We start from the raw sequence: 26,847 nt of genomic DNA, 5'->3' as shown, positions 1-26,847 counted from the left end.
TGAGAGGAAAATGGGCACCTTCGCAACACCTTCTGTCGCCCCAACAGCAGCACAGCCAGCGGTGAGGCCACAGGAGGCCAGGGGCACACAGCGGCTGTGCAGGCCTTTCCAGGGAGAGGGCCACCCTTTCCTCTCTGCCTGCCCTCGGCACGGACAGCCTCCAGGAGCTCTCCAAGACGCAACTTTAACTCTGAAACTCACCCGGGAGCTGCTCTCACAGATGCTTAAGACACAGCCCAGCACCAAAACCAAAGGAGAAGGAAATCCTGTCTGGTAATGCAGGATTTCACAGGACAAAGTTGAGGACAGTATCATTTTCCTGAGGCTGTCATAACAAAGTACCACAGACTTAGTTTAGCAGCTTAAGACAACAGGAATTTATCCTATCCCAGTGCTGGAGGCTGGAAGCCCAAAATTAAGGAATCAGCAGGGCCAGGCTCTCTCGGAAGTCTCTAGGAGAGGATCCTTCCTGCTTCTCCTAGCTTCTGCTGGTTGCCAAGAATCCTCGGCATTTCTTGGTCTGTAAATGCATCACTTTAACCTGTCTTCAGCTCCACATGCCTTCTTCCCTAGGTCTGTTTCTCTGCATCCAAATTTCCCTCTTCTTGTAAGGACGTCAGTCATTGGACCAGGGCTCACCCTAATCCAGTATGACCTCATTCCTCAGTTTAACTTGATTACATCAGCAAATACCCTATTTCCTAACAAGGGCACACAAAGAGAGGTTCCAGAGACCCGAATTTACGGGGGGCGGGGGAGGCACTACTGAACCCAACACAAGGACAAATTACCAAAAGACACAGTCGTCAATCCAAAGGTCTATTTGCCATTAAAACTACACACAGGAGCTTGACTATTCTCATATCTCAGTTGGTTGTTAAGAAACAGTTTACTTAGACGGAGGAGGAACCAAAATCGCAAGACCTAAAAGCAACACACAGAAGTTCTCCTGACACATGGCTCCTTTTCCCTGGAGTCTACGTTCTAGAGCATTTATTTGTTCCTGTCATATTGTGACCTCCCATTCTCTGCCATTCCAGAATTTTCACATCATCCTGGACCCTGACACTGGTCTTGACAAAACCTCTTACTGGTCTTCAATCCAGCACAATCCTATGGAGTGAAACACAGTCTTTGGTCAATGTTAACCGCCCCCTCCAAAGTCACTGTTCTGGGCATTCAGTAACTTTACTTTTGCTAACTCCCAAACCACTCTGAAAATTAAATGTTTCTGACTGGACGCAGTGAATTCCAAAGCTTATGATTCCATCACTCAAACAACAGCGTTTACTGTGAATACTTATGAATAAACTGTACTTATGAATGATTCTACTTGGAGTTAACACCACAATTCTTAATCTTCAGTATCTCAGATTTTAGTTTCCAAGCACAGCAGTGTTTAGAAATCTTGAAGTCTGTTTATGGCTCATCTATTTTCACCGGCATCTGGTTTTACCCTAGGTGTTTTCCATGTAACATCTGCATGTTGCCTAGGGCCCTGGCTGGGCTGGGTGACACATCAGTCAGAGGAGGACTCTGGAGTTGCACAGCTTCCAGGGTGCACCCGGGTCACTACAGGCACTTAATTTAAAAAAAAAAAATTAATTTGCTTCCTGCAGCTGACTCAAGACAGGAGTTGGTTTTGAGGCCAGAGAGCGGGAACATGGAAATTCACAGGGAGCCTCAGTACTCTTCCCTGCTCGAAGCAAAAGCAGCAGCCCACGAGAGAGACAAGGCCAATCAAGTGGGTCAGAACCACCGCGCCCCTGCAGAAACAGATCACAGATCTCCCCGGCAGGCACAGCCTGTCCCGGCCACTTTCCTCACTCCACCAAACTCCTCGCGGCACGAGCCGAGTCACTCTTTTCAGCCTCCCCAGGGGCCGAGGAGTTTCGCAGAAGGGAGCCCGCCAGCCTCAGGACGAACCCGCCAGCCGCTGCTCCTTCTCCCTTCCAGCCTCGCTCCTACCTGCGGCCACTGCCACCTCCCAGACCCCACGCAACGACCCCCTGCCCCCTCTACGCCCCTCACACCCCGAGCAGTCTCCTCAGAGCCCAGGTTACCCGCCCGCCAGACCCCGACTCCACCCGCAGCCCAGGAGGCCGACGCGCCTACCTGACCTCTGACCCCTGACCCCGACCCAGGTCCCCGTCACACCCACCTGCCAGGGACCTTGCTGTTGCTGCGCTTCCAGAACTGCTTCCTGGCCCCGTCGCTGGCCATGGCCCCTCCTCATCCCTCAGGTCCGCGGCCCTGACACTCCGAGTGCTGCCAGTCAGACCCGGCGGCCCTTTCCTGCACCCCGGGCGGCCCCTCAGCGGTCCCGGGATTCCCGAGCGTAGAGCCGAGAGGTTCTTCCGCCTCCCTCCGGAAGTTGTGCCTCCGCGCGCCCGGAAGTCCCGCCTCCGTCCATGGCGCGCGTGACGCACGGCGCGGGCGCCTGGCGTCACTAAAGGGCGCCTTCGGGGCGTTTCGGCGGAGAGGGTACCGCGGCTGTGGTCTCGTCCGGCTGGCTTGCTCGGCCCGGACTCTTAGTGGCCCAGGTGTCTCTTACTGGGCGAAGCAGAACAGTGGCGCTGTCCGAGGGCAGGGCGACGCGGAAACCGAAAGCTCCCGCTGCGGGTGGTGGTCGAGGCCGTGTCGCCCGCACTTGGGAGGGACCGGTAAGTACCAAGTGGCCGACTTACAGAGCCGCGGAGTGACAGACAGCCTAACGAAGTGGCCGGGGCAGGGAGGGTGGGGCTAGGCCCGGCTGCGACTGAGGAAGCGCTGCGCCTGGAGCGAGAGAAATTCCGCTGCCTGGGCCCCGGCTATCGCCGCTTGAAACGTGAAGGTAAAATACACCCAGGATTTCAAAGATTTAGTACAAAAAAAGGAATGAAAATGATAATCTTTATGGTGGTTACATATTGAAGTGACAATATATTGTGTATGTTGTATTCAGTCAAATGTATTGCTTAAAGTTATTTTCATATTCTTTCTGTTTTTTGAATGTGACTACCAGAAAATTTGAAATTACGTACGTGGTTTGCTTTGTATTTCTATCGGCTGTAGACCAAAACTGAGGGTCGGGGACTGGCATTTCAGACTGGAGCTGCAGCATGGCTTTTGGGAGCTCCTGGACACACGTCTGCTAGTTCTTGACTATATTCTCTGATTACAGATTTTCCATGCCCTCAGCGCTGGGGACCTTGGGGATTCTCCCCAACTCGGTCCCACTTATCACAAGGATCAGTGAGTGCAGTGACAGCAGGACTAAGAGGATAGAGTTTACAAAGGAACAAATGACAGCAGTTCGTGACTGATTGGATGTAACTGTAACATTTTAGATTTGGTTGCTCCTCATAACTGACCTCATGCTTTCCCATCTACTGTCTCTTAGGGGAAGGAGTAAGAGGGAGACCAAGACTGACTTGACGGCTTCAAGACTGTCTCAGCAAAGGATAACTCCCACCGCTGACAGAAACATCAAAGCAAGCAGTGAGCCTGTTTGGAACCAAGTTTAGGATGGGTTTATGATACGTTGGGTTTGAGGTCAGATGGGAGGCATCAGCCAGGCACTAAGTTAGAGGACATATTAGTCCCCAGATGAGGAGACAGGGTCAGACAGGGGAGGACAGGCCTGAGTGAAATCTCAGAACCAGTGGTCAGGCATAGGTGAGCAGTATGAGCAACATAATCAAAAAACAGTCAAGATAGAGAGAATCTCCAGAAAATGCCAGAGGCATGGTAGAGATGGACGTGAAGGACTATCTGGTGGAAGGCCGGGCGTGAGACCCAGGGTGCAGCAGAGGTAGGCTAGGAGTGGGACTACGCGGGAATCAGACAACAAATGTGGGAACACAGGGGAAAAATGTGCAGAGCCTTCATTCATCTGTGCAACAAAGTACGATTGAGCAGGGGGAAGGTATAGCTCAGTGGTAGTGCACATGCCTAGCATGCACAGGGTCCTGGGTTCAATCCCCAGTACCTCCATTTAAAAAAAAAAAAAGGCTTACCTTCTCTAAGATTTAGGTGAATATAAAATTACAGCCAAGGACGTACCATTTCACACTTAACAGGCTGGCATAGTATCTCACAATCTTGTCAGTGCCAAGTTGACGAGGATGTGGATTCATGAGCAGTGCAGAGTGCTGGTTCACTGCTGATGGGGCATAAATTCATTCAGTAACTTTGGGTGGCCGTACGCACTTCCTAGTAGTCACAGGTACATACATTCTACAGCCCAGTGATCCCACTCCTTTGTGTACCCTCTGGCGACTTGCCTGTGCACAGAGACAGGAATGTTCATTAGAAACGTGGCTCCTGGGGAAGGCTGATCAATTACACTTAGTGTTCCCGAGAACGCTCTATGATAGTAAACATGAATAAATTAGTTACACATGTCAACAAATGAATTTCACAAGCAATTTTGAGTGAAAAAAAAGTTGACTATGAATGCACATGGTATGACACCATGTAATTCCCTTTTTTTAAGTAAAAATACGGAAAGCTAAATTAAGGAATGTGGTAGCCTCTGTGTGCTGCTGAGAACGTTGAGGAATTCAGAGAAGATTCAGTTGTATTATGCTTCACTTCTTAAGGCAGATGGAGTGCATTCAGGTGTTTGTTTTATTTATGGTGTTCTGCACGTGTAAATTGTTTTGTGATACATTAAAATGTAATTATGGAGCTCCTACCCTATCATGCACTGAGCTGCTGTAACTTTTCTTGTTGGAAAAGGCAACTGTAAATGATGCGACAGTGAATGAACAGCCCTCACTGAGGCTCGGGGAGGCAGGTCGACTGATACAACTTGTGGCTGCTGTTTCAGGTGGAGGAGCTACGACAGGACAATGCAAGGAGCCGTTCCAGGTAGAGGAAACATCATCACTGAAGCAAGGAGACGGGAGAGGACTGGATGCTGCGTAACAGGTGGTGATCTAGGATGGCTCCATCTGTGATGCAAGTTGGGTCCCTGGGAAACAGGTGGTGAGATGGATATTTGCATGAAGGTGGCTCAGTGGGGAGAAGCTGAGCTGAGGGGCTGCCATGGAGCATCAGGCCAACCCAGGAGGGCCCCGGAGGTGTCTTGAGTTGAGATGAGCAGGTAGAGCGTCTGTACGGCTGCACGGACCAGTCATCGAATGTGGGCTGCCCCTGGGAAGAGGAGGAAGTGCCCTTCTGCTGAGCGCAGTTCCCAAGGAGGGACTTACTGCTGAACCAGCAGCAGCCGATACTCCCCACCCTGAGGGAAATGAGAGCCTCGGTCTTCCAGGGGGAGTCTGGGCAGCAGAGGGCAGCGTCTGCCACTGCCCGCCCTGTGCACCACTCAGGGCCGCTGGCTCCACGTAAGTTGGCCATCTAGCAACATCTCCAGGACTCCGGTTAGTCCCTTTTACTGGGGAGACTTTCAAGAGGATCCTGGAGCCACGACAGTGACCCGTGCTGTCCCTCCACCATTACCTGTTGTAGACTCCCTCCCCCACCCCCACCCCAGTAGCACCTCTGCTGGTCTAGGTCTCTTAACCTGTCGGATGACCCAGACTCTCATCCGAGAGGCCTCACAGCCAGTGGTCTCATCGGAGAGGCCTCACACCCTTCTCAGGTCATGGCCGCTGGACTTGCCCATATTCCATCAAACCCAATGGTTCGTGTAGATGCCAGAAGCGTTCTCTGCCCCCACCGTGCGGTAGCATCCTTGCCTTTTCCAGTGTCAGAAGACCCCTTTCCTTGCCTGCTAGTCTTGGCACAAGGAGCCCAAAGCGAGTAGGCAGCAGCCGTAACTTTTAAGCTCAGTGAGATTTCCTGTGTCTTTTTCTGGAAGTGCTCCCATGCTGGGATTGGGAACCTCCAGGAGAGGCCAGAACGGGGAGGACAGGAAAGACGGATGCCCCTGAGAGTGATGAGAGTCAGGGCCTCCTGCTCCCCCCCCCCCGGCTCCCACAGCCCTGTCCTCACTGAGAGGATCACAGCACTGTGCAGGCTGGACGCTGCGTCCTGAAGGCCGTGCTCTGTCCTTGCAGGTCGCGGGCTCCGAGCAGAAAGCCTGTTTCCTTGCTCTGTCAGGCCACAGCCTCAGGGTGGGGCGGGATATGTTGTAGGAACAGTGGGTCCAGTGGCCATGGGCACATCACCACCACCTCCTTGGCTGTAGAGTGGGTTCCCTGAGCCGGTGCCAGACCTTGGAGGGCCTCCTGTAGGTAGATCAGACACTCAGACCCACACACCGAATACGTGTGCTCAAATCAAACACAAACAGAGGCCAAACTGGAAAATTCCCTGAGCAGACAAAACCAGTTTAGTCATACAAGCAAAGCTTAATTCAGCTTATTTTCCAAGACAAGTGACGCTAACGTGACCTGGATCACTTCTTGCTTATTTGTCTGAAAATCATAAGCGAAACTTAAGTTGTTCCCCAAAGTCGATATGAGGTGACCGCTAACCAGTTCTCTTTTATTTAAGGAAATTGTAGCCTGTCACTGTGGAGCACACTCACTCACTGCCTTCAGACCATGTGGGCGGCTCCGTAACGTCCCTCTGAGCCTCGCTCCACATCTTGGTTTGGGTGCTCCTGGTTTGCAAACTATCCTTCTGGTGTGTGCTCGATAAACTTGCTACTTCCTACTTCAGTGATTTCGTTGGTTTTACTTGTTTTTTTCCCCGAGCTTTTGACGTGTCAGTGAATCGCTGGCGCCTGTCACTTCCACTCACATCCCACATGACCACCCCAGTCAAGAGATGCTGGGAAGCGGAGGTTCTGACTGGGTGTCCACCCTTCCACCTAAAACTCCCAAGCTTTGTTGTTGGAGAGTGGTTGGGTAGGATCCTGGTGGCCAGAGAGGATGCCCAGGGCAAGGGGGGCCCTGAGTGCCGCCTGAAATTCAGAATGCAGAGCTTCCCTGCCCAGCTCCCATTCCCCCTCTCCCCACCCACCCCACACCCCTGCGCCGCACATGGACCTCATCCTAAGGCAGTGTCTCCTGTCCCAAACTCTCCGGGGGTCCCCCATCAGCCGTGGCTCCTGAGCTTGCTGCCAAAGATCTGTGTGTGTGAGCCCACTCGCCTTCTCCCCCTCCACTCAGTAGCTGCACTTTCTGGCCAAACCAACTGTCAGTGTGGGAAAAGCACGCACTGCTTGTCTGTAGAGGAGACAGGAGTCTGAGCGAAAACAAGAGCACTGACGGGAGGAGGAAGGAGGAGGCACGTGCGCCCCGCCCCCGTGCACTGCGTCTTCCCCTCGGTGACTCGGCTCCTTCAGCCTCTCCCTGCCCTTCACTGGCGCAGACAGCCACGCCTGCGTGGAGGGCCCGCCCCCGTGGCCTGCGCCCCCACGTGAAGTGGGGGGAGTAATAGTCGCTTCCTTTCCCACATTTCCCAGTGCTGCTGTGGCACGTTGCCCTGGACTAAGTGCCCGTAAACAGCACAAGTTACTCTCAGCCCCGGCGTTGAGAAGTGCAAAGTGTGGGCAGGGCTGCCTTCTTCTGGGGGCTGCAAGGGAGACTGCTTTCTCCCTTCGGGCCCCGTCCTCCATCCTGAGAGCGCGCCCCTCCAACCTCTGCCTCCGTCGTCACGCCGTCTTCTCTCACCGGCGGCTCCCAGGCACTCTCACGAGGACGTGCCCGGGGAGCCCAGGCTGATCTCCCCATCAGGGCCCTCAACCGAATCACACCTGCAAGCACCCTTTTGCCGTATACAGTAATGCTCACAGTTTCCAGGGAGCAATGTGCAGATCTTGGGGGGTCGCTATTCAGCCGACCACAATAATTCATGACCTATAGCAAGGGTCCCCACCTCCCCACCATGAGAGACAGGGCCTCTCCCTCCCGCCCCCTCCCCTAACTTGGTTCAGCCGCTTCGAGAGTTGAGGGTCTGCACCTAGCGACATCCCAGTCCTAGTACAACTAAATTCTCCATGAGTTGGGATGTTGGAAGTTGCAGAAAACACAAAATCCAGTCCAGATCAGCTCACACTCTAAAGGGAGTTTCTCGGCGTGCGTACTTGGCCAGGTCCCGAGGGGACTGTGTGTTCGGAGAAGGCACGTGACCACTGAGGTCACCAGCTGCCTCTGCCGGCCCGCTTGCGTCACGTGCCTCCCCTGAACCAGTCACTGTGGCCTGGAGATACCACACCGGCGTGGTCAGTGAGTGTGCCTCCGTGTAGCTGCCATGGGAGTGGACCCTTCCCAGTTCGGTGGCCACTCCCCAACCAGGGAGGGCTGGCACGGACACCGGGGAGGACCTCAGTATCTCCTGCACCGGCACCAGCCCCTGAGGCAGGGGCCATGCTGACAAAGCGATTGATTTGACCCCTAAAAATGCCGCCACCTTGTTTGTCAGTGTTTTTGTAATTGGACAGAATATACGCCATGTATGACATACAGTGTACGCCAGTGTCAATATGTGGAAATCTGATAAATGAGGACGTAAAAGGCCCCAGGAGGAAGCAGTCTGATTTTTTTTTGATGAAGTATATATTTTAAATGTTTGAGTAAATACATCAAAGGGCACAAAGAGGAAACACAAGTGGCAGATGGTCAAATGAAAATGGGACTTTTTAATTTAAAAAAATTTTAAAAAATAAATGAAAAAGTAAATGAAATACCACTTGCTGGTGGGCTGGCGAAGATGGAAAAGGGTGACGTTGGTCACGGTGCAGGAGCGCGTCACGGCGGCGGCAGCGCGTCAGCGGCGTCCCACTGCTGCGGATGAGCCCAGAGCCCTGGGCGCACGCGCACGCCTGGACACTGCGGCCGCCCTCCTGGGGGCTCGTCCTGAGGAGGTGGGTGGGCAGATGGCCGAAGGTACATGCTCTCTGTCAACTACTGAAAACAGTCGAAAGTTGGAAACAGCCTAAGCGTCCCACTACAGATGAGATGAGTTAAATGAATTGCGCGGCCACCGGCGTGCCACAGCACAGCCATTAAAAATGACGATTTCCACCTTTGTTTTTTTTAACAGGGTTGATCAGTTTATTGTTAAGTGGACAAGGCAGGTTACACTCTTGTTGGAAAAAGTTTAACATGTACAGACAGAAGAAAATTCTAGAATGTCATCGGGTCAGTTAAGATGTCTCTAGACGAAGAAAACATAATCTAGCTGATTTAAACGCTAAAGGGGATTTATTGGTTCGGCAACTAGAAAGTCCAGGTGTGAGAAAGACTTTTGACACAATCCAATCCGGGCTGCAGGTCCGTTTCTCAGCAGTGGTCTGGATTCTGCCCCCCTTTGTGGGCAGACTTGGTCTTCAGACTGGCTTCCCTCATAGTCACAGCATGGCTGCCAGCAACCACCAGGACTACGGGCTTCCTTAGTCACAGCCAGGGGAGTAAGCGTTCTGCCTCCCAGAGCTTCACTCCAGTGAGGCCGCCCCTGAACCAGCCTCAGCAGCCAGGAGGGTGCCCCGCACTGCCAGTTTAGACTTCAGATACTTGCTGTCCCTGAGGCAACTGCTTTGTAAAGGAACATAGCCTTACTCTGGCTGACGCCAGTTGGGGCCCATCCCTGGAGCAAAGCAGGGGGTCAGCCCCTCCCAGGCCCCATCGCCACTACAAAATGGGGTGTGAATTGGATGGATGACCACATGACAGCCACCACAGGAAGGCGCCAAAATGCTTACAGTGGTCCCCGGGGGGCAGAGGGACAACAGGAAGTCACTGGCTTGGGCAGGGCTGGGCAGGGTAAGGGCTGGACCTGGGGTGGAGGAGGGGCGCCCCAGGGGACAGCCCCAGGGCCAGCCTCTGTGTAGGAATCCTCAGTCCCTTCCCAGAGCCAGCTCAGTTCTTCCCAGCTGTGCTTCCTCCTTCACACATGGCCCCCAGCCCACCTCAACCTTCACGACTCCAGATCCTTCCCAGACACCAGGAAGCAAGAAGGCTCTGCTCGGAGGCTAATTCCCTTGATGCAGCATTTTCCAGCCATCTCTAGGTGGCGCAGAGTGAAGCAAGATTTGGGCCACAGACAGCCAGGAATCAGCCACAGGCAGCAGAATTATCAAGCACGGGAGGCTGCTTGGAATGGTGCCTGGTCAGGAGGAATGCATCCGGGTTTGAAGTGAGATTCCTGGACAGAGTTCCAGGAGCCTCGTGGGAGCCAGGCCCTGGGTGCCCTTCCCAAACCCTCCAGGGCTTCCCAGGTCCAGCAGCCTGCTGTGCGCCCCTGGCAGAGGGGCAGCCCCAGCCTTGAACATCAGGCAGTGTGTAGACAGTGGTGGCCAGCAGGACAGACGTCCAGGCCAGCAAAGGCGAGCAGAGAGGGGTCTCTGGCAGGAGTCCACGATGCCAGGTGCCCTCCCAACTGGTGGGCCTGGCAGCACCAGCTGGGCCCCCAAAGTCACCTGTGGTGCCTCCTCTGTGCCCCTCTCGGCTAGAATCTGTGAGACCCTGCGGCAGGCTGTGTCTGCATGCCCGCTCCCACTCCTGCCCCATCACTCTGGCTGCGGGGGTCTCAGGGGCTCCCCCCACTAGGACCCCTGTCCCAGAGGGGCTGCACCGGGCCTGGGACCCCCTCATCCCTCCCTGGCCCTTCACCCCAGCCCTGCTGCCGGGTCCGTCTTGGCCACGGGATCTGCTCAGAGGGAGAGCTCTTGCTCTGCAGCTGGGCCACGTGGCTTATAAATGTCAGTGTCAAGTCCAGGAGAAGGGGCACTGCTTGGGCAGGCCCTGTGCAGGACGTGGCTTGGTAGGACATGGGAGGGAGGGAAGGAAGGGGGAAGATGCCTGAGCAAGCCCCAGCCCCCTGTGGCCTCACGTTCCCCATCTGTAAAACAGTGTCATAAAGTACCTCACGGGGTTCTCCTTCAGATCAAAGGAGAGGGGAGGGGGAGGGCAGGGGCAGAGGAAGGAAGTAGGGAGACTGAAGCCCCAGGTGAGCTGCTGAAGGGCTGCCTGATGGGTCCCTCCTGGGAGCTGTTAAAGCCCAGCTGTGGCCCAGCTGGGACGTGGGGTCCCAGCACTGCCACTCTGGGGCTCCCAGCCAAGGTCGGGCACTGAGCACCTGTCGAGCCTGGCCGAGTGTGGGCCCTGCCTGCTTCCCTGTTTCCTCATTTCCGCGGTCACTCCTGTCAGCCGCTGACCCCAGACGCTCCTCCACGGCTGCCCGCCTTGGCCACACCCAGCGTCCACCAGGCCAGGCGTCCTGCCCAGGGCCCGGCGGGGCTGTGGGAGCTGGGACGGGCCTGAGTCATCGCACTCACAGGCCACCCAGGGCGGCACGGAGGAGGAACCGATGGGTTCGGAATTGGGAAGAGAGACTGGGTGTGTTTCCCCTGCCGTAGGACTGTCTGAGCTCCTTCCCACTAACCACCCACAGAGGCAGCGCCCGCCGCCTGGAGTCCTGCCCCCTAGGCCCCCGCACCCTGCCGCACTGGACGCCCGGGACCCACGTCCCACGAGAGCTCCCCAGTGCCCCTCTCCCTTTCTCTCCTGTGCACCCCTGAGTCATGGGCACCACACCATGTGCAGCCAGAGAGCTGGCCGGTGGTCAGGTGGCCCCAGCTTCATGTGATCCAGATGCGTCCCAGCCCCTCCCCCAGCCTCACCTTCCCCACCTGTGAACTGGGGGTGATGACCACACCGCGCGCTTCTAAAGCTCAGAGGGGACAGTACGTGGGAAATCGCCTTGATGAGATGCCGGCATCACACCAGGGATTTTGATCAGTTTGGGGGTGAAGGCAGGCCTGCCACGGGACGGGACCTCCAGCACTCAGGAGTCCTCTGTGAACAGCTGAGAAATCAGTTTACGTGACCCTGAAGCCCCCCCACTTCTCTACCGCAGCTCCGACCAGGCCTGCAAGCTCCCGGGGCGTTCCTGCCCCCGCTGAGCGGGTGGGGGCCGGGGGGGGATCGCTGGCCCTGACTCGCAGGCTGTCTGCCCCCATGGGGGAGGTGGCAGCACCCTTTAAATGTGGATCTGAATTCACGCTGCGCCTCGTGGTCATGCCAGCTGCCACCTGCTTCTTTCTTGGAAGAGGAAGAGAGTGAGGAAAGGGTGAATTTCTTTCCTGCAGGAGTTTAAGCAGGAGACAGAGCAAGCTCTGTGCACCCGGAACTCAGGCCTTTCCTACCTGCTGCTTCCCGAGAGGTCGGAGCACAGAGTGCGGGAGGCCCTGGGCCGAGTGCCGAGGGCCCGGAAGTGCCCAGGAGACTCAGAGTGTCAGAACCCCGGGGGGCTCCTTACAGTCCTCACTTCTGCTCCCCCACTTTGTGGTTGGGCAAGTCGAGGCCCCAAAACTAGCAGTAAATCTAAGGCTGAGACAGACTCAGTCCCGGCACCCCTGACTCCCCAGCTGGTGTTGTCTCTGCTGCCCCTCCACTCTTAACAGGATGCAGCCCCTAGAGGGGAGGACAGAGGATGGGGCGGGGCGAGGCTGGAAAGGTGATGAGAATGGCCCACGGTCACCTGGCCGGCCAGCCAAGCAGTCTGGACCAGAGGAAGGCCCTCAGCACGTAGCCAGGGGTCTCTGCCCACGCCAGCTGCGGTGGGTCCAAGAGGCCAGAGTCGGAGTGGACAGAGAGGCAGAGACCAGCTCCCAGCAGCAGCAGCCTCTACCAGGCCCTGCCCAGCCGTCTATGCGTCAGCTGGCCTCTAGGGCAGGGCAGTGAGCAGGTAGCCCCCAGGCCAGGTGTAGAGCAGGTTCAGGGCCTGGATCCCAGACCCCAGGTGGGACAGAGGGAGGCAGGACCCCACCTCATCTCACTGAGCAGTGCGAGGACACCCTGTGCCCAGATGACGTGGGGAGCGTGTGGAAAGAGCAGAATCTCACCTCCACCCCACAGAATCAGGATCCCTGGGGTCTGCGCCTCCCCTGGCCCCAAAGGCTCTCACCCTTGGCCTGCAGACAAGCAGGAGGCAAAGCTGAGTGTGTTCCCATCCTCACAGCCTCTCCCACCAGTGGAGGAACATTGCATGTGGAATTTTCCACGACCCTGCACCGCCTGTCCTGGGGGAGGCTGTGGGGGATTTGCCGCCCTCAGCTCACGAGCAGCTGCTAATTGGTGCTGCGTGTTCTATTTCTGCTCCGGGCCTAAATGAGGTCACCCAACCGGTGCCGCCTGAGGTGTGACCAGCTGGAGAGCTGGTGGCCCAGGGGCCCTGCTGCCCAGCTGCAAGCTTGGGGAAGGCTGGGGAAGCTGGGTCGGGACAGCCAGGGGTGGCCGCCCGCCCGAAACGGGAAGATTTGCCAGGACGTGGGGCTTCAAGTGCCAAGACCAGGACATCCCAGGCAGGCCAGGAGGGGTGGACGATGCTGGTGTGCCCACTCTGTGGAGCGAGTCCCCGGCTGAGTTGGTCATTGGCTGCCCTGCGGGGAGAAAGACTAGGACCCTTCCGCCAGTCACAGAAGCCGGCTCCCCACTGCCTCAGAGCACCCCGCCCGGGCGGCAGCGCAGCGGCAGACCCAGGGCGGGCGCTCGGCTCAGGCTGCGGGTCCCACCAGGACCACCCAAGTGTCATGGCAGCAGGAATACCCAGAGGTCGCTTCTGAGCATTTCTCCCAGAGCTGCCTTGGGCTCCTTCCCCAAAGCCAGTCTCCAAAAGACACGGCCAGAACCCCCAGGTGATCACCTGCTGTGTCCCCAGCACCGGGCCCGAGACTCCGGACCTCCTCTTCCCATCGGAACTGACACTGGGAGCCCTTAAAATGTGCCACGTGCGCTGTGTCTGTGATATTGTCTAACCCTCACGGGATCCCAGGAGGTCACCTTTAGTATCTGCTTTACAGACGAAGAAACCAAAGCACTGACAGTACGTGATGTGTCCAAGGCGGTGGTTCTCAGTGGGGTGACACTTGGCAATGTCTAGACATTTGTGGTTGTCATAGCCCACCCAGGGGCGCCTCCTGACCTCTGGTGGGCAGAAGGCACTGCTGGACGTCCTCCAGTGCCCGGGGCAACTCTGCCCCAGGGAGTGGTCCTCCCCAGGTGTCCTTAGTGCTAAGGTGCAGAAACCCTGGTCCAAGGTCTGCAGCTCCTCCCAGGCTGAGTACAGGCTTGAACCCTGAGCTCTCAGCCACGTTGCTCTGTAATCACCAGCTGGGTTGCGCTTGTGTGGCATCCGAGGCTCGGGCAGCTGAGGGCAAAGGCTCAGGGCTGGCACTGCCCCTGTGGGCCCCCTCACCCCTGCCTCCCCCCAGCCCCGGCTGGGCCGTGTTGGTTTCGTTCACGGGCTCCTCCTCCGCCACACTGCCCTTAGCTGTGGTGGGCGACCATGAAAGTCGTCGCCCAGCAAGGATTCTCCCCAGAGCAAAAAGGGCACCTGCCGCATTGAGGCAGTACAGTAAGTATGACCTAGGATTGTCCCCGATCACAAGGACGTGGGGTCCCTGCTCCCGGCCCCTCTCTCTTGCCCTGAGCAGATTCACTCCCATCTGTTCACCAAGGAGTCTGGACGTGACGTGACCTCCAGCCCAGACCCACGGCACAACTGCATGCGACATCCCACGGACATCACCAGGTCCAAACTGCTCCTCACATGTGCTCCCACCCACGTGACAGGCACGCATCCACCCAGACACAGGTTGGCGTCAACCCAGATTCTCTGGTCTCCATCCCGCCCACATCCTGTCAATCACTGTGCTGGTCATTTCTGCCTTTTACCGCCCTGGCCTGAATTCATCTGTCTGCACCTCTGGTGCCACAGCCACTCTGGGGACACCCTGCTGTCCCGCTGGGTGGCTGCTGTAGGAGGCATTGTGATCAAGTACGCATAATACAAAGTTTGCCATTTTAACTAGTGAAAAGTGTACAATTCAGTGGCATTTAGGACATTCACGATGCTGGGCAACTAGTCCCAGAGTATTTCAGTCACCCCCGAAGGAAAGCTTGTACCCATCAGCAGTACCTCCCCCCCCCTCAGCCCCTGTCAACTGCTAATCTACTTTCTGTTCCTACAGACTTGCCCTTTCTGGACATTTCGTACCAGTGGCTCGCACAGTAGGGCGTCCTTGGTGCCTGGCTCCTTTCACTTAGCATCATGTTTTCAAAGTCCATCCATGTTGTGTCGGTGCTTCGTTCCTTTTTACGGCTGAACGATGTTCCGTGGTGTGGATGTGCCACACTGTGTTTGTCGCTTATCTGTGGATGTGTGTTTGGGTCATTTGCACCTTTTAGCTATTGTGATTAGTGCTGCTGTGAACATGAGCGTACAAGTATCTGCTCGAGTCACTGCTTTCACATAACTGCCAGGTCATACGGAAACTCTGACTTGCTGAGGAACTGCCAAACTGTCTTCCACGGTGGCTGCCCCATTTTACATTCTCACCGGCAATGTACAGGGCTCTGGTTTCTCCACACCCACATCGACACTTGTTATTTTCCACTTTTTAATTTTTATTTATTTTCATTATTTTTTGGTGGGGGAGGTAATTGGGTTTTTGTTTATTTTAATGGAGATCTTAGGAACTGAACCCAGGACCTCGTGCATGTTAAGCATGCATTGTACCGCTAAGCTACACCCCCCAGTCTTGATTTTTTCAATTTTTAATTATAGCACCTGCAGGTGCAACACGGTATTTTGCTGTGACTTTGATTTACGTTTCCCTGAGGACTGATGGTTTTGAACATCTTTTCACCTGCTCATCGGCCATTTGTAAATCTTTTCTGAAGAGATGCCAGCATGGATTTGATGGTCGCCTTGCCCGTGATTCCTTGTGTGGTGGTGGTTTCAGATCTCAGTCCTGCCATGATCACTTGCTCTTGGGAAAGCCTTTCTACAGAGCCCAGCGTCAGACCCCGGAGCTGGAGCTTTCTGGGAACCTGACTCCACACAGCCCCCACACGTGCTGCTGCTCCCCCCGCCCAGTGGCAGACATCACCAATCAGCTGTGGCCCCTGCACGCCCGGACGCTTATTCACTGGGCCCAGCAGCTGGGCAATTGGATGGGTATCTGCCCTGGGTGAGCTCATTACGAGGAGAAGAAGAAGAGATGAGTGGACCTAGGTTTTCAGGAGCTCAGGCAGAAGTCCACACTGGGGACAGGGCACCCCGGGGAGGGTTCTGTTGTACCCAAGGGGGCACAGAGGCAGTGGTTGGGGTTTGGGGGTCTGGTAAATAACATCCTGCCCACGTTCTGAACCAAGTGAGACGAGACACAAAGTCAAGCAGATCAAATTGTCAGCTTCATTACTGATAAAGCCAGGCTGACCCACAACGAGATATCCTGCACACCCAGTAGAACGGCTATAACCGAAAAGACAGGTGATGACAGATATTGACAAGGATGTGCAGAAACGGGAATCCTCAATCCATCTGGCGAGGACAAGATGGGATAGCCGCTGTGGAAAACAATCCAGTGGCTCCTCAGTTAAGCACAGAGTTACCACATGACCCAGCAGTTCCACGTCTAAGGGCACATCCTAGAGAACTGAGAACACATTCCCGTAAAAACTTGTCCACAAACATTCATAGCGCCACAATTCATGCCGTGGAAGAGTGGAAACAAGCAACGGTCCATCAGCTGATGAATACATAAAGTGTGGTCTGTCCATTCAGTGGAATAGCAGCCCGTCATAAAAAGAGAATGGAGACCCAGCGCCTGCTACAACATGATGACTCGTGACAACATTACGCAAGATGAAAGAAGCCCACCACAAAAGGCCACGTTATGTGATTCCACTTACATGAAATGTTCAGGACAGGCAAATTCAGAGACAGGAAGTAGATTAGTAGCCGGGCAAGGCTGAGGGGAGGGAAGGCAAGGAAGTTAACTGTTAAGGGGTATGAGGTGTGGACAAAGAGTGTCACTTGCCGTCTCAGTACACAAAGGATGCTGCGGCCATCAAGCCCTCAGCCACTGCAGCCGCCCGGCTGTGCACCCCGAGCGGATTCAGGACAGAGGAAAACAGGACACTGGCCCTAGAGAGTTAACACGCACATCAAAGGAATGATTCCATTAAGCCCAGATGCCGGCACCTTCCCGTACGTAGAGAAGTGCTAAGTCCACTAACTTGGGATGTCTGGTTTTCTCTAACTGGCAGTAATCTTTTGATGTTTGACTACCTGATTGGTTTTTTGACTTTGTTTTGTTTTTTGTTGGGGTTTTGTTTGTTTGTTTTGCCAAACTTCCTGTATCTCCTGGCTCCTCCCTTGCCTGTTTGGGACAGTCCCACAGAGCTCTGTGAGAGGCTGTCTCCCGGCCTTAAGTCCTCAGCAAGTCCGCTGAGTAAAGCATAATTTTCAGCTTTTAGGTTGTGCATTTTTTCCAGTTGACAGAGATTTCTTCATGGGTGATGAAAATGTCCTAGAATCAATTATGATAAATATACTAATAAACAGTGAGCTGTATACTTTGAAGGAGTGAATTGTATGGCGTGTGAACTATATCTCAGTGAAGCTACCACTGAGAAAGCAAAGCTTGGCCCTTGGCTGTGACTCACATATGTGGCCTGGCCCAGCCACCCCTGGCCAGGACTTTCTCTGTTCCCCTGTGACCCCGGTTACTTAGCTTAACCCAGACTCTCCCCTGCAATCCTCCCCACCCCCCTGGAGCCATGGCTCCCATGTGCTTTCTGCCTGCTCCTACTTCTGGAGTGACCTTTACACCCTGGACTTTGAGCCTGGGCCTCTGTGCCTGTCGCCAAAGCGCTGTGTGGCTCTGGCTCCCGTCTAAAACCATTTCCATATAGTACCTTCCTGCCCATTATATCCTCCTTGCCTCTCTAGAAAGTTTTCCTTCGTGGTTTTGTCTCTGTGCTGTTTCGGGCATGTCGACTGAAAAAACAAGTACAACCCTCAAGCTGAGAGTTACGGTTTATTTGGCAGACTCCTGAGCCCGGGAGCCGGCCTCCCAGGGAGCGCTGAGGGGCTGCGCTGCAGAGGCAGGGAGGAGCCAGGATCCACAGGAGTTCTCACAACAAAGGCCAGGTAGTCGGAACATCAGAAGGTTACTGTTAATTAAAGAAAACCTCTCTCAAACTTCTCAAGTTAAGGAATTTAGCCCTCTTCTTTGTATGGGAAGGTGCGAAGGTCTGGGCTCATTGGAAGCATTCCTTTGATCTGCACCTGAGCTCCCCAGGGCCAGCGTCCTGCTCACACGTGGGGGCGGTGGGAGTGGCTGATGACTGACGGCCACGGCTTCCTTGTGCACTGATGTGGCTGCAGTAGTTTACACTCGCAGGCGTGTGCACCTACTCACTGCTGCTCCGTCTTCCTCAGTCTCTATCATGGAATAATGACTTTTTAAATCTAGCTTAACTCCCGAGGTTTCAAGTTAGGTGTCACAGACGGGCTGGTCCCTGGATGCCTCTGGCCAGGCTCTGTTGTCCTTACAAACATTTTATATTTTGGATTGGAATTAGCAGCCAATCTTTTAAAATCACAAGGTTTCACACCCACACACTCACAAAATGTGGGCTCCTAGCTTCTCTTGAAAGCCCCAACAATCTGACAGCAAGGATCCATTCCCTCCGTGGAGCTGAGGGACGCTGTCTCCTATAAGCAAGTGCTGTCTGGCCGGCCCAGCCCCCACCACACCCTAACATCTGCCCGTCAGTGCTTCTAGGTGCAACCCCTGACTTAAACTCCACTTTGTTCCAAATCGAAACTGTTCCATTGACTTTCCTGTGCTTACATTTCATTCACTCATTCAGCAATCATTTATTGAGTACCTACACTTTGCCAGGCTCTGTACTGGCACTGGGAACACAAAATTGAAAAAGACAAGGCCCTGGGCCTCCCGGGCCTCCTGGTCTGTGTCCCCTAGGCCTCTTCGCAGCCTCACCGCCTGCCTTTCACTCCAGCAGCTGCAGCACCACAGATGCAGGTCTAACAACCTTCCTGCCAGGCTCAGCCACACTGGGTGCTGCCTCTCGGCCCCAGGCTTCTCTCACACCAGGCACGTGATGTCCACAAGAAGAAAGGCTGGACCCTTGCAAGCGCAGAGCCAAGCGCAAGGACGCGCACACCCTGGGTCCAGGGGGGAGCCTGAGGATGGAAGTGGGGCAGGCTGACCCCGGGGCCCCACCGACAGGGCTGCTGGCCAGCGGGATGGAGCCCGGCCGCGGGAAAGGCTGGCCGGCGCCACTGTCCCCAGGCCCCTGCTCCTGCCCCTAGGATCGCTCCCCCAGATAAACCGCCCACTGGGTAGCCGTGTTCTCTGTGTTGGTTTGCGCAGCGTGCCTGAGACACAGCCCGGCAGAAAGGCGGCACGGGCAGACACGCAGGGGGCTGACGCGTCGGCAGGAGGACTTGAGGTGCGACGCCAGAGGGCAGCGAACAGCGGGGCGGGCCCGGGAGACGTCGCCCAGCTGCTGTTCTTCCAGCAGGACTGCAGACCACAGAGCAGGCGGCTGGGGCCCCAGGGCAGGGGAGCGTGTCCGTCTCCCCAGCTTCACCCTTTATACATCTTTTGTTTCCAGAGCAGCCTCTGCCAGCCATACACCTTTGAGATTCGTGTTTTAATCTACCCAAGACTCTTTGCGTAACCATGGCAGACCAGCCCATAATCTCACATACATGTGATCACTGGGGGTCCAGCACGCAGCCTTGCCTTGTGGAGCCCACATCCCCGTGTGGATGACGGGCCTCAAGTGAACAAACAGAGAAACACCTATGGCCGCAGCAGGTGTTGAGAGATGTTCAGGAAAAACAAAGAGGGGCAGGGGTGAGCTCAATCAAGGAGGTGGCAGGCGGGAAAGTCTCTCACTGGACATTTAAGTGGGCCGGAGGGAAGGGAGATGGGAGCCCTGCAACCAGCTGAGGGTCAAGGGTCCAGGGTCCAGGGTCAGGATGCTACCAAGCCAAATTTGGGTCTGCTAGCCCGCACCCAGTATAGCAGTCTACTGAGCCCGTGTTGTGGGGAAGGCACGCGCAGCGTTTGTTGCAAGGGCCAAGCAAGGAGCCCAGGTCGCTGGTGCTCAGTAGATCTGGACTCCCCGAAGGCTTCCGGGGAAAGGATTTTAGAGACGGGGAGGCCGGGATTGGGTTGTGGGGGAGGTGCGGGGTGTGTGACCAGCTTGTGGACACTGTTCTGATTGGTGGGTGGTGAGGTCATAGGGAGTCAACATCATCAACCTTCTGGTTCCAACGGGTCTGGGGTCTCTGGGCTTGTGGGCAGCACAGTTCCCCCTGGTGGGGGTTTCAGCCTCTGCAAAACAGCTCGAAGGACAGGGCTCAGAATGTGACCTATAACCTCTGAGGAGGAGCTAAAGGTCCTTGACTTTGCTTTATGACTAAACTTTTTTTTTTTACTTGACCATTTTCCTTTCTTTTTGCATTTTCTTTTTTTAAGTGGAGGTGATTGAACCCAGGACCTCGTGCATGCTAAGCACTGGCTCTACCACTGAGCTACACCCAACCCCCTGCATCTTCTCACTTCTCTGATTAAATGTCCTCTTTGGAACGTGGGGAAGCCTAGGAGACTAAAGTTTTCTACAAACAAGAGGCAGGTGGAGGACACGGTGGAGGTGGAGGGGGGAGTCTGTTCCGGGAAGGACCAGAGGGTCCTGCTCGGTTACTAGGACAGAGTCCCAGGCAAAGACCCTGAGGTGGGATCATGCTTGGAGGTTCAAGAAGCAAGAGACCAGTTGCCTAGAAAGCTGAGCCAGGAGCAGAGAGGAGGCCCAGGCTACGCCCAGAGGGCTCTGAGGATGCAGGGGAGGAATCTGGAAGGAATCTGGATTTCCATTTGAAAAGGACCCCTCTGGCCACCAAGTGAAAGCTGGGAGCTCAGCTTGTTGGAGGAGTTCTGCGGGACGCCCTCCGCTCCCCAGGTGTGTTTATCCCCCCCCCCCCCCCCGCAACAGTTCTAGGTGCGCTTGTTAATCTTGGCTCCTGAAGCCACAGCAGTTTCCTGTAAGGAGTTCTGGAGGTAAGATGCAAGACTTGTACATTTCCCTAAAGCTGGCCTGTCTGCCCAGCTCCCTTGTCACCTTCACGCTGGCAACCCAGGCAAGCAAAGGACCCATGTAGGGACCTAAACACAGCTCCTGGGGCCTGGGACATTAGGGCATCTCAGAAAGGGTTTAACGGGTTCTTGTTTATCTTTTTGTTTGGTTGTTTGAGGAGTTTTTGGATGTTTTTAAAACAGAAACAATGTTAAAGTCACTCTCTGTTGCTGATGTGGGGGTCTGCCTCTGGAAACAGAAAGCCTGTGTGTTTTAGCTCAGATAATGTGGGGCTCAAATACCAGCTCCAGCAGCAGGCTGTCCCTGAGCCTCCAGTCCTTCAGCTGTAAAGTGGGGCCCACTGGTCTTATCTCCAAGGTTTGCTGGGAAGGGGTCTGACTGACACAGAGCAGGCTGTCAATTCAAGGTGGGCACTGCTGCCACCGCAGCAAATTGTGAAACGCATTCTTCTGTGAGGACTTTCATCATTGACTCTGGGCACCTCCAGCCCTCCCAGCCTTCCAGCGCTCCCCTGGCTCCCCTTCCAGACCTCAACTCCACGCCCTCTCCCAGGAGGCCTTGTGGACCCTGTGGACCAGGGGGGATTCTCTGCTAGGCGCTCTCAGGGCCAAAGCTGGCCGTCCCTCCTGGTGCTGACCGCAGGCCCTCATGAAACATGCGTTCCTGCAATGATTCGATTATCCGGGCCCACAGGGAGCTTCGTGCAGGCCCCTTGTCCAGCTCTGACCCTGCACATGTCAGGACCTGGCACACAGTAGGGCTCAGTGAGCATGGGTCAGAGGAATGGCGACTTCCTGGGCTTCTTCAGAGGTCGCTGCCCCTCTCTGGCCTCAGCTTCTCCATCTGTAAAGGGGGTGGGGCAAGCTGGTCCAGGTTCCCTGATCTGAGCCCCACGCCCCAAGTTCACAACTGGTGCCCTTCTCCCCTCTGGTCTTCAGGCCTGCTACACAAACGTGCGTGTGAAGGTGCAGCTCCCAGCTCACCTGTATTCTCTTTGGCGACCCTCCGGCCAGCCGGCACCACCCAGCAATCTTTTCACCCTGGTGTGTCTTGCTTCCACAGTAGCTGATCTCAGTAACTGTCTACGATGGGCTTGTAATTTATATTGTTTCCATTGATTTTTCTTCCTCCTTTGTTTTTTGTGTATGGGTTTTGTTTTGTTTTGCTTTGCTTTGCTTTGGCTTTATTTTTGGACTCAACAGTCGCTTCCTTGTTTGTTTCAAAACTTCTGGACTGAACCCAGGTTGTGTTTGTTTATTCCTCATCTTTAAGATCGTCTTTCCTCCAGGTGGTGTTTGTGTTTTCCTGGGTCCGTCTGAAGCAGGCTTTCTCTTCCTCCTTGGTGTGCACAGGCTCCAAACGCCGCCCCGCGCCCGACCTCCTGTCCCCAGAGCCACCTGCCTCCTGTCCCCGGTTAATGGAACTTGAGTGCTGCCCTCCCCCACCATGGCTGACTCAGATCACCTGTCTCCCAAGCCTTTGCAACTGCTTCTATTTTTTCTAAACCTTGACTATAAAAAGGCAAATACACATGCGTGCAGAGCGAGCTACCCAGCCCCCTCATCAGCCTGAAAGTCCCAGCTGACGGCTCTCCTGTGTTATCATCGCCCCGGCTGTGTGCCCGGCAGCCCTGGGCACCAGGCCAGGCTCCCCACCACCACATCCCACTCCACACAGCCAAAGGCCACTCAGCAGCACGTGGGGTCATAGATGTCACCATCTATGGGAGCCTCTGGGGTACTCCCCCCCCAAGCCCCCAAGGCTGGACACTGCGGTAGCCCCCACCCTGGAAGGAGTCAAGGCCAAGCTGCATCAAGCAGCAGTGGACTCCACTCTAGGCCTGGGGGAGGGGAGGCCTGCGTGCAGATGCCCCCTCAGCCTTCCCTGCCCTGCCTTGGGCGTCCCCTGCCTCTAAGGACCCCAGCAGCTACACACGCTCCTCCAGCTGCAGAGACAGGGAGGGGAAGGCTCCCTCCACCCTGAGCAGGCCCAGAATTCACCCTACAGGAGCCGGCCTTTTTCTCAGGATGGTCCGCTGCTGAGCAAACTATACCCAGGCAGGCTGGGCCCCGGGGCCTCCTAACTGCTCCCCGTGGGGAGAGGAAACCTGGAATGTCGCCGACAGGATGGCTGGGGGTGGCAGGGGTGGTGAGGCAGCCTTCGAAGCCTCACAGCCCTGCGAGTCATTCCCCATTCCAGCCCTTGCCACTGGGAGGCCCAGGCCCTAACCTCGCGGGGGCTGTCTCCTCACCTGCAGAGCAGTGTCACCTTGAAGATTAAGTGAGCTGTTGCTAAATACAATGCCAGGCATCCTGTCAGCACCCAACCCAGGCAGGTCCCCCATGTAGGCCTGGGGAGCCCATGGGGTCCAGACTGAACCCCATCTGGCCTTCAGCACCCCCCCAGGGTGCACTGCTCTGCATGGTACCCAGGTGTGCAGGCATCTCTGATTCCTGGCCACCTGCAGCCTTATTCTCCGCCAGCCCCACCTGACTGGCCCTTCCAGCTCAGATCGCTCTCTGGCCACCACCCCAGAGTCACCCTCCCCGCCAGCCCAGGCTTGCGGCTTTCCCAGGTGGGCAGGTCTGAGTGAGGACCCACCAGAGCCAGTCAGGCAGGAGGGTCCTGTGTGCCCCGCTGGAGTGCCCGGGGCTGTCCCTGCTGGGGCCTAGGCGGCAGCTCCTGTGTGTCTCTCCTGGTCCCACAGCTCAGACTCTCCCACCATCTAGTTACCTTTCTGTAGACCTCAAGCAGGCCAGCTTAGTTTTGTGAGCCTCCAGTCTTTCCTGGTCTAAAATGGAGCAGAAGACTCTCATTTCCGGAGGATGTTCTCTGCGTCACATAAGCAACGTAGGGGAGGGTGTTTTGTAACTTACCGGCTTACTCTCCCCAGGGCATTTCTTCCAGGCGGTCAGCCCTGATGGACAGCAGGTGGCAGCTCCTCCTCCAGGACGGAGGGCGGAGGGCGGCGTGGCGGGCAGGGACAGCCAGTGTGCAGCTGGTGCAGGTGTCCTCCCTCCCCAACCCAGCAGCATTCTCATGTCAGGTCGGGCGCTGACTTCTCGGGGAGGAAGTTGGGGAAGATAAGCAGGTGGCTGTCACAGTAAACACGGCCAGGGGCTCTGGGGACAGAGGGAAAGTAGGTCAGAGGCCACAGAAGGGATGGCACTAGAAGGAGCTGCCCGTGCCAGGTCCCCATTGGCGGCCAGCACTCTGTGGCAGGAGGGGCCCAGGGGCACCTGGCACGGATGATCAGTGGGCGGGATGCTCATGGGTGTGGGATGGCAGTCCTGGGCGCCTAGACAGTGTCTCAGCATCCCGGCCGCCCACGTGGGACGTCACCTGGGCAGCCCCAGTGCAGCCCAGGGGTGTGGGCCAAGGCTGGGCAAGTTGTTCGGCCTAGACAAGCTGGCCAGTTCGGGCTGCAGGGCAGTCGGGCCACCAGGCAGCAGCCCACGCCTGCCGACTGGACCCGGGACCCGGCAGGGGTCACGGCAGGGCCTGGCCCATCGATCGGGGCTCTGGGCTGCTGAGCTGAGCCCTCGCTGTCTGGCCTAGCTGGCTGCCGGGGCACGTCTAAGCCCCAGCGAGGAACGGGCCAGCTGTGCACACACGAGGTTAGTGACAGGCTGGGGCCCCAGCATTGTCGTTCTGCAGCGCTGCAGGCTGAAGGGAGGCCCCATGCGGGTGAAGCCCCAGGGAGTTAACCGCCCAGGGATCCACCTGCCTTAAAGAAGGCGGGGGAGGGGGGCTTCCCAGGCAGACAGGTGGGAAGAGCATTTGGCCCGAGCCCAGCACAGGAAAGGAAGAGGTGAGGTGCCTGAGAGACCAGCAAGGGAGCTGAGAGTGCATTCTGAACACAGAAGGTCAAGGCACCCCTGCCTTTGGAAGTTCTCGTTGGCTGCTCTGACTGCCTTCACAGCCAGCTCCCCACTGGGACCTGGCACACAGCAGGGGCCCAGCAGCTGCTCCGGGGCAAAGCTGCCTCTTTCCTTCCACGTCCCCAGAGCTGTGCTCAGAGCCATGGGCCCCCAGCCCTCACTGGGCCCGACCCCCTGCCCAACCCTCTCTGAACTTCTGATTTCAGTGCCTTCCCTCCACCCTAGTTTAAGCGTGGGGCTTTGCATTGGCCAGGTCCCTCCCCAGCCAACACCAGGATGACAGCCCCCTGGGGTGGAAGGCCACTGTAGCAGTTTGCCAGGGCTGTAAACTGCCACGGGCCAGGTGGCTTAAACAAGAGAGGTCTGCCTTCTCAGTTCCGGTTCAGAGAGGCTGTACGTCCAAGACCAAGGTACCCAAAGCGTGCGCTTCCTCTGAGGCCTCTCTCCCGGGCTTGCAGATGGCCGCCCTCCTACTGCCTCTCCCTTCGTCTGACCCTCTGTGCGCGGCGCCCTGGTCTCTCTGAGCATCCAAACTTCCTCCTCTGGTCAGGCTTCCCGTCACACTGGGCTGGCGTCTACCCATAAGGCCTCGTTTTATGTTAATCACCTCTAGAAAGACTCTCTCCAAACACACTCACCTTCTAAGCTACTGGAGATTAGGAATTCAACATGTGATTGAGGAGGGCTGGTCACAGTTCGGCTCATAACAGCCACCATGAGCCCCTGGCCCATGGACTTCCAGTCTACTGAGTAAAGAGAGGCAGGGGTTCCTCAGGGCTCCCCAGTGTTTTGTAGCTGAAGCTGTGGTCTCCCCAACAGACCTCCTTGAGGGCAGGGGGGGAGGTGTCTGAGCCTTCTCTGCCCCGCCCTCCCCCCACTACAGGATTGTATGAGCTGATGCGTGTTAGTAAAGGATCCTAGGTGAATAACCAGGAGAACGGGAGCCCAGCCCTGGGAGGCCACAGGAAGAGGCCCCCCACAGGGTGGCTGGCATTCCTGAGTCCCTGCCCATCAGCCCTTTCCTGCCATCCCTCTTCGTGAGCCGCAGTGGTGATACCAGCCACTGCCTGACCCTGGCGCAGGATTTCCAAAGAAGTTTCATGTCCACATTTTCTGAGCCTCAAAGCAGCAGCCGTGGGAGGGAGGAGGCAGGGCAGGCCTTTCTGCCATTGGCCAGACTGCGCTTGGAGATCAGGTATGGCTTGCTCAAGGGAGGTGGGGCTAGAGAACTCACACCCCACCTTCTACCCTGTCCTTACTGCTGACTCCCTGTACCCGGCCTGAACAGAGGCTGGTCTCCCCAGGAGGAGTGAATCACAGGGAACTGGTGGGATAAAACCTGTATGTGTGGCTCCCCAGTGCCAGACACAGGCAGCAAGGCCTCGGGCCTGCCCTCCCTCCGTCTGCAGGGAAGGCTGGTGCAGGAGGAGGGGAGAGGAAGCAAGGCTAGGGAGGGTGGGCTGAGGTGAGAGGGCGCAGGTGGCTGGGGCCCCCAGAGCTGGACCTCTGTCACTTCTGAGCCCCAAGCCTTCACGCGAGCTAGTCAGCATCTCTGAGCGGCAGTTTCTTGATAATCTGGGCCAAATGCACTTGTGGGACTTACTACGCGCCCAACTGTTTTCAGTACTGGGACTCTGGGGACAGACAAGTCCACGTGCTCGTGGAGCTGAGGGGGTGGATGTGCTCTGGGAGTGGGGCTGGAGCCCTGCTGTGGTGGGTGCTCCACTTAGCTGCGTGGTCAGCGTAGGCCCCCTGTGGAGAGGGGTCGGGTGAGCTGGGCAGGGTCATAAGGAAAAGAACCTGGGGGCCCTGGGGTGATGCCATTCGGCAAAGTGCTCAGAACGGCAGCCCCCTCTCCTTGGGCCTGCTCAGGAGGAGAGGGGAGGACGCAGCTGCCAGTCCAGCTTTCTCCCAGGCCCCTAAGAGGAGGAACTCCTCCTCCAGAAAGCCTTCCCTGCCTGTCAGCCTGCAGGCCCCCTCCCCACTGGTGGTTCTGAGGCAACTAACATCCAGCATCCTCCCCTTGCAGCGGGCTGACCATGACCACCTGGGGCTGTGGGACACCCTGCGCTGCTCTCTGCAGCCCCCAACCCAGACAGACACCTACTCCAGCGGGCAGTGAAAGCTGGCTGGACCCTGGCAGGCCT

The 26,847-nt window shown here is 56.4% G+C and overlaps 1 protein-coding gene and 2 long non-coding RNA genes across 4 annotated transcripts in view; 1 reads left to right on the top strand and 2 right to left on the bottom strand.

Annotated features, from left to right (window-relative positions):
• Positions 1-2,372, bottom strand: part of TBC1D22A (TBC1 domain family member 22A) — a 238,357-nt gene extending 235,985 nt beyond the window's left edge. For both annotated transcript variants that reach the window (XR_012078732.1, XM_072973722.1), the window contains exon 1: positions 2,162-2,372. Coding sequence is in view for 1 of the 2 variants with exons in the window: in XM_072973722.1 (XP_072829823.1) it covers positions 2,162-2,223 (62 nt within the window). In the remaining variant the exon portion in view is untranslated. The remainder of the gene's footprint in view (positions 1-2,161) is intronic.
• A 73-nt stretch (positions 2,373-2,445) lies between these two features.
• Positions 2,446-6,611, top strand: LOC107034395 (uncharacterized). Its single transcript, XR_012078731.1, has 2 exons — positions 2,446-2,663; positions 4,814-6,611. It is a non-coding gene; the product is annotated as an uncharacterized lncRNA (long non-coding RNA).
• A 7,948-nt stretch (positions 6,612-14,559) lies between these two features.
• On the bottom strand, positions 14,560-25,435 carry LOC140700315 (uncharacterized). Its single transcript, XR_012078730.1, has 3 exons — positions 25,339-25,435; positions 23,696-23,941; positions 14,560-17,861 (listed from the first exon to the last, which is right to left on the bottom strand). It is a non-coding gene; the product is annotated as an uncharacterized lncRNA (long non-coding RNA).
• Positions 25,436-26,847: the final 1,412 nt, after the last annotated feature.

The sequence above is a fragment of the Vicugna pacos genome, chromosome 12 (assembly GCF_048564905.1).
Source record: "Vicugna pacos chromosome 12, VicPac4, whole genome shotgun sequence".
NCBI classification, from domain to species: domain Eukaryota; kingdom Metazoa; phylum Chordata; class Mammalia; order Artiodactyla; family Camelidae; genus Vicugna; species Vicugna pacos.
Note: the sequence above shows the minus strand (reverse complement) of the source record. Positions and strands in the feature narration are given on the sequence as shown.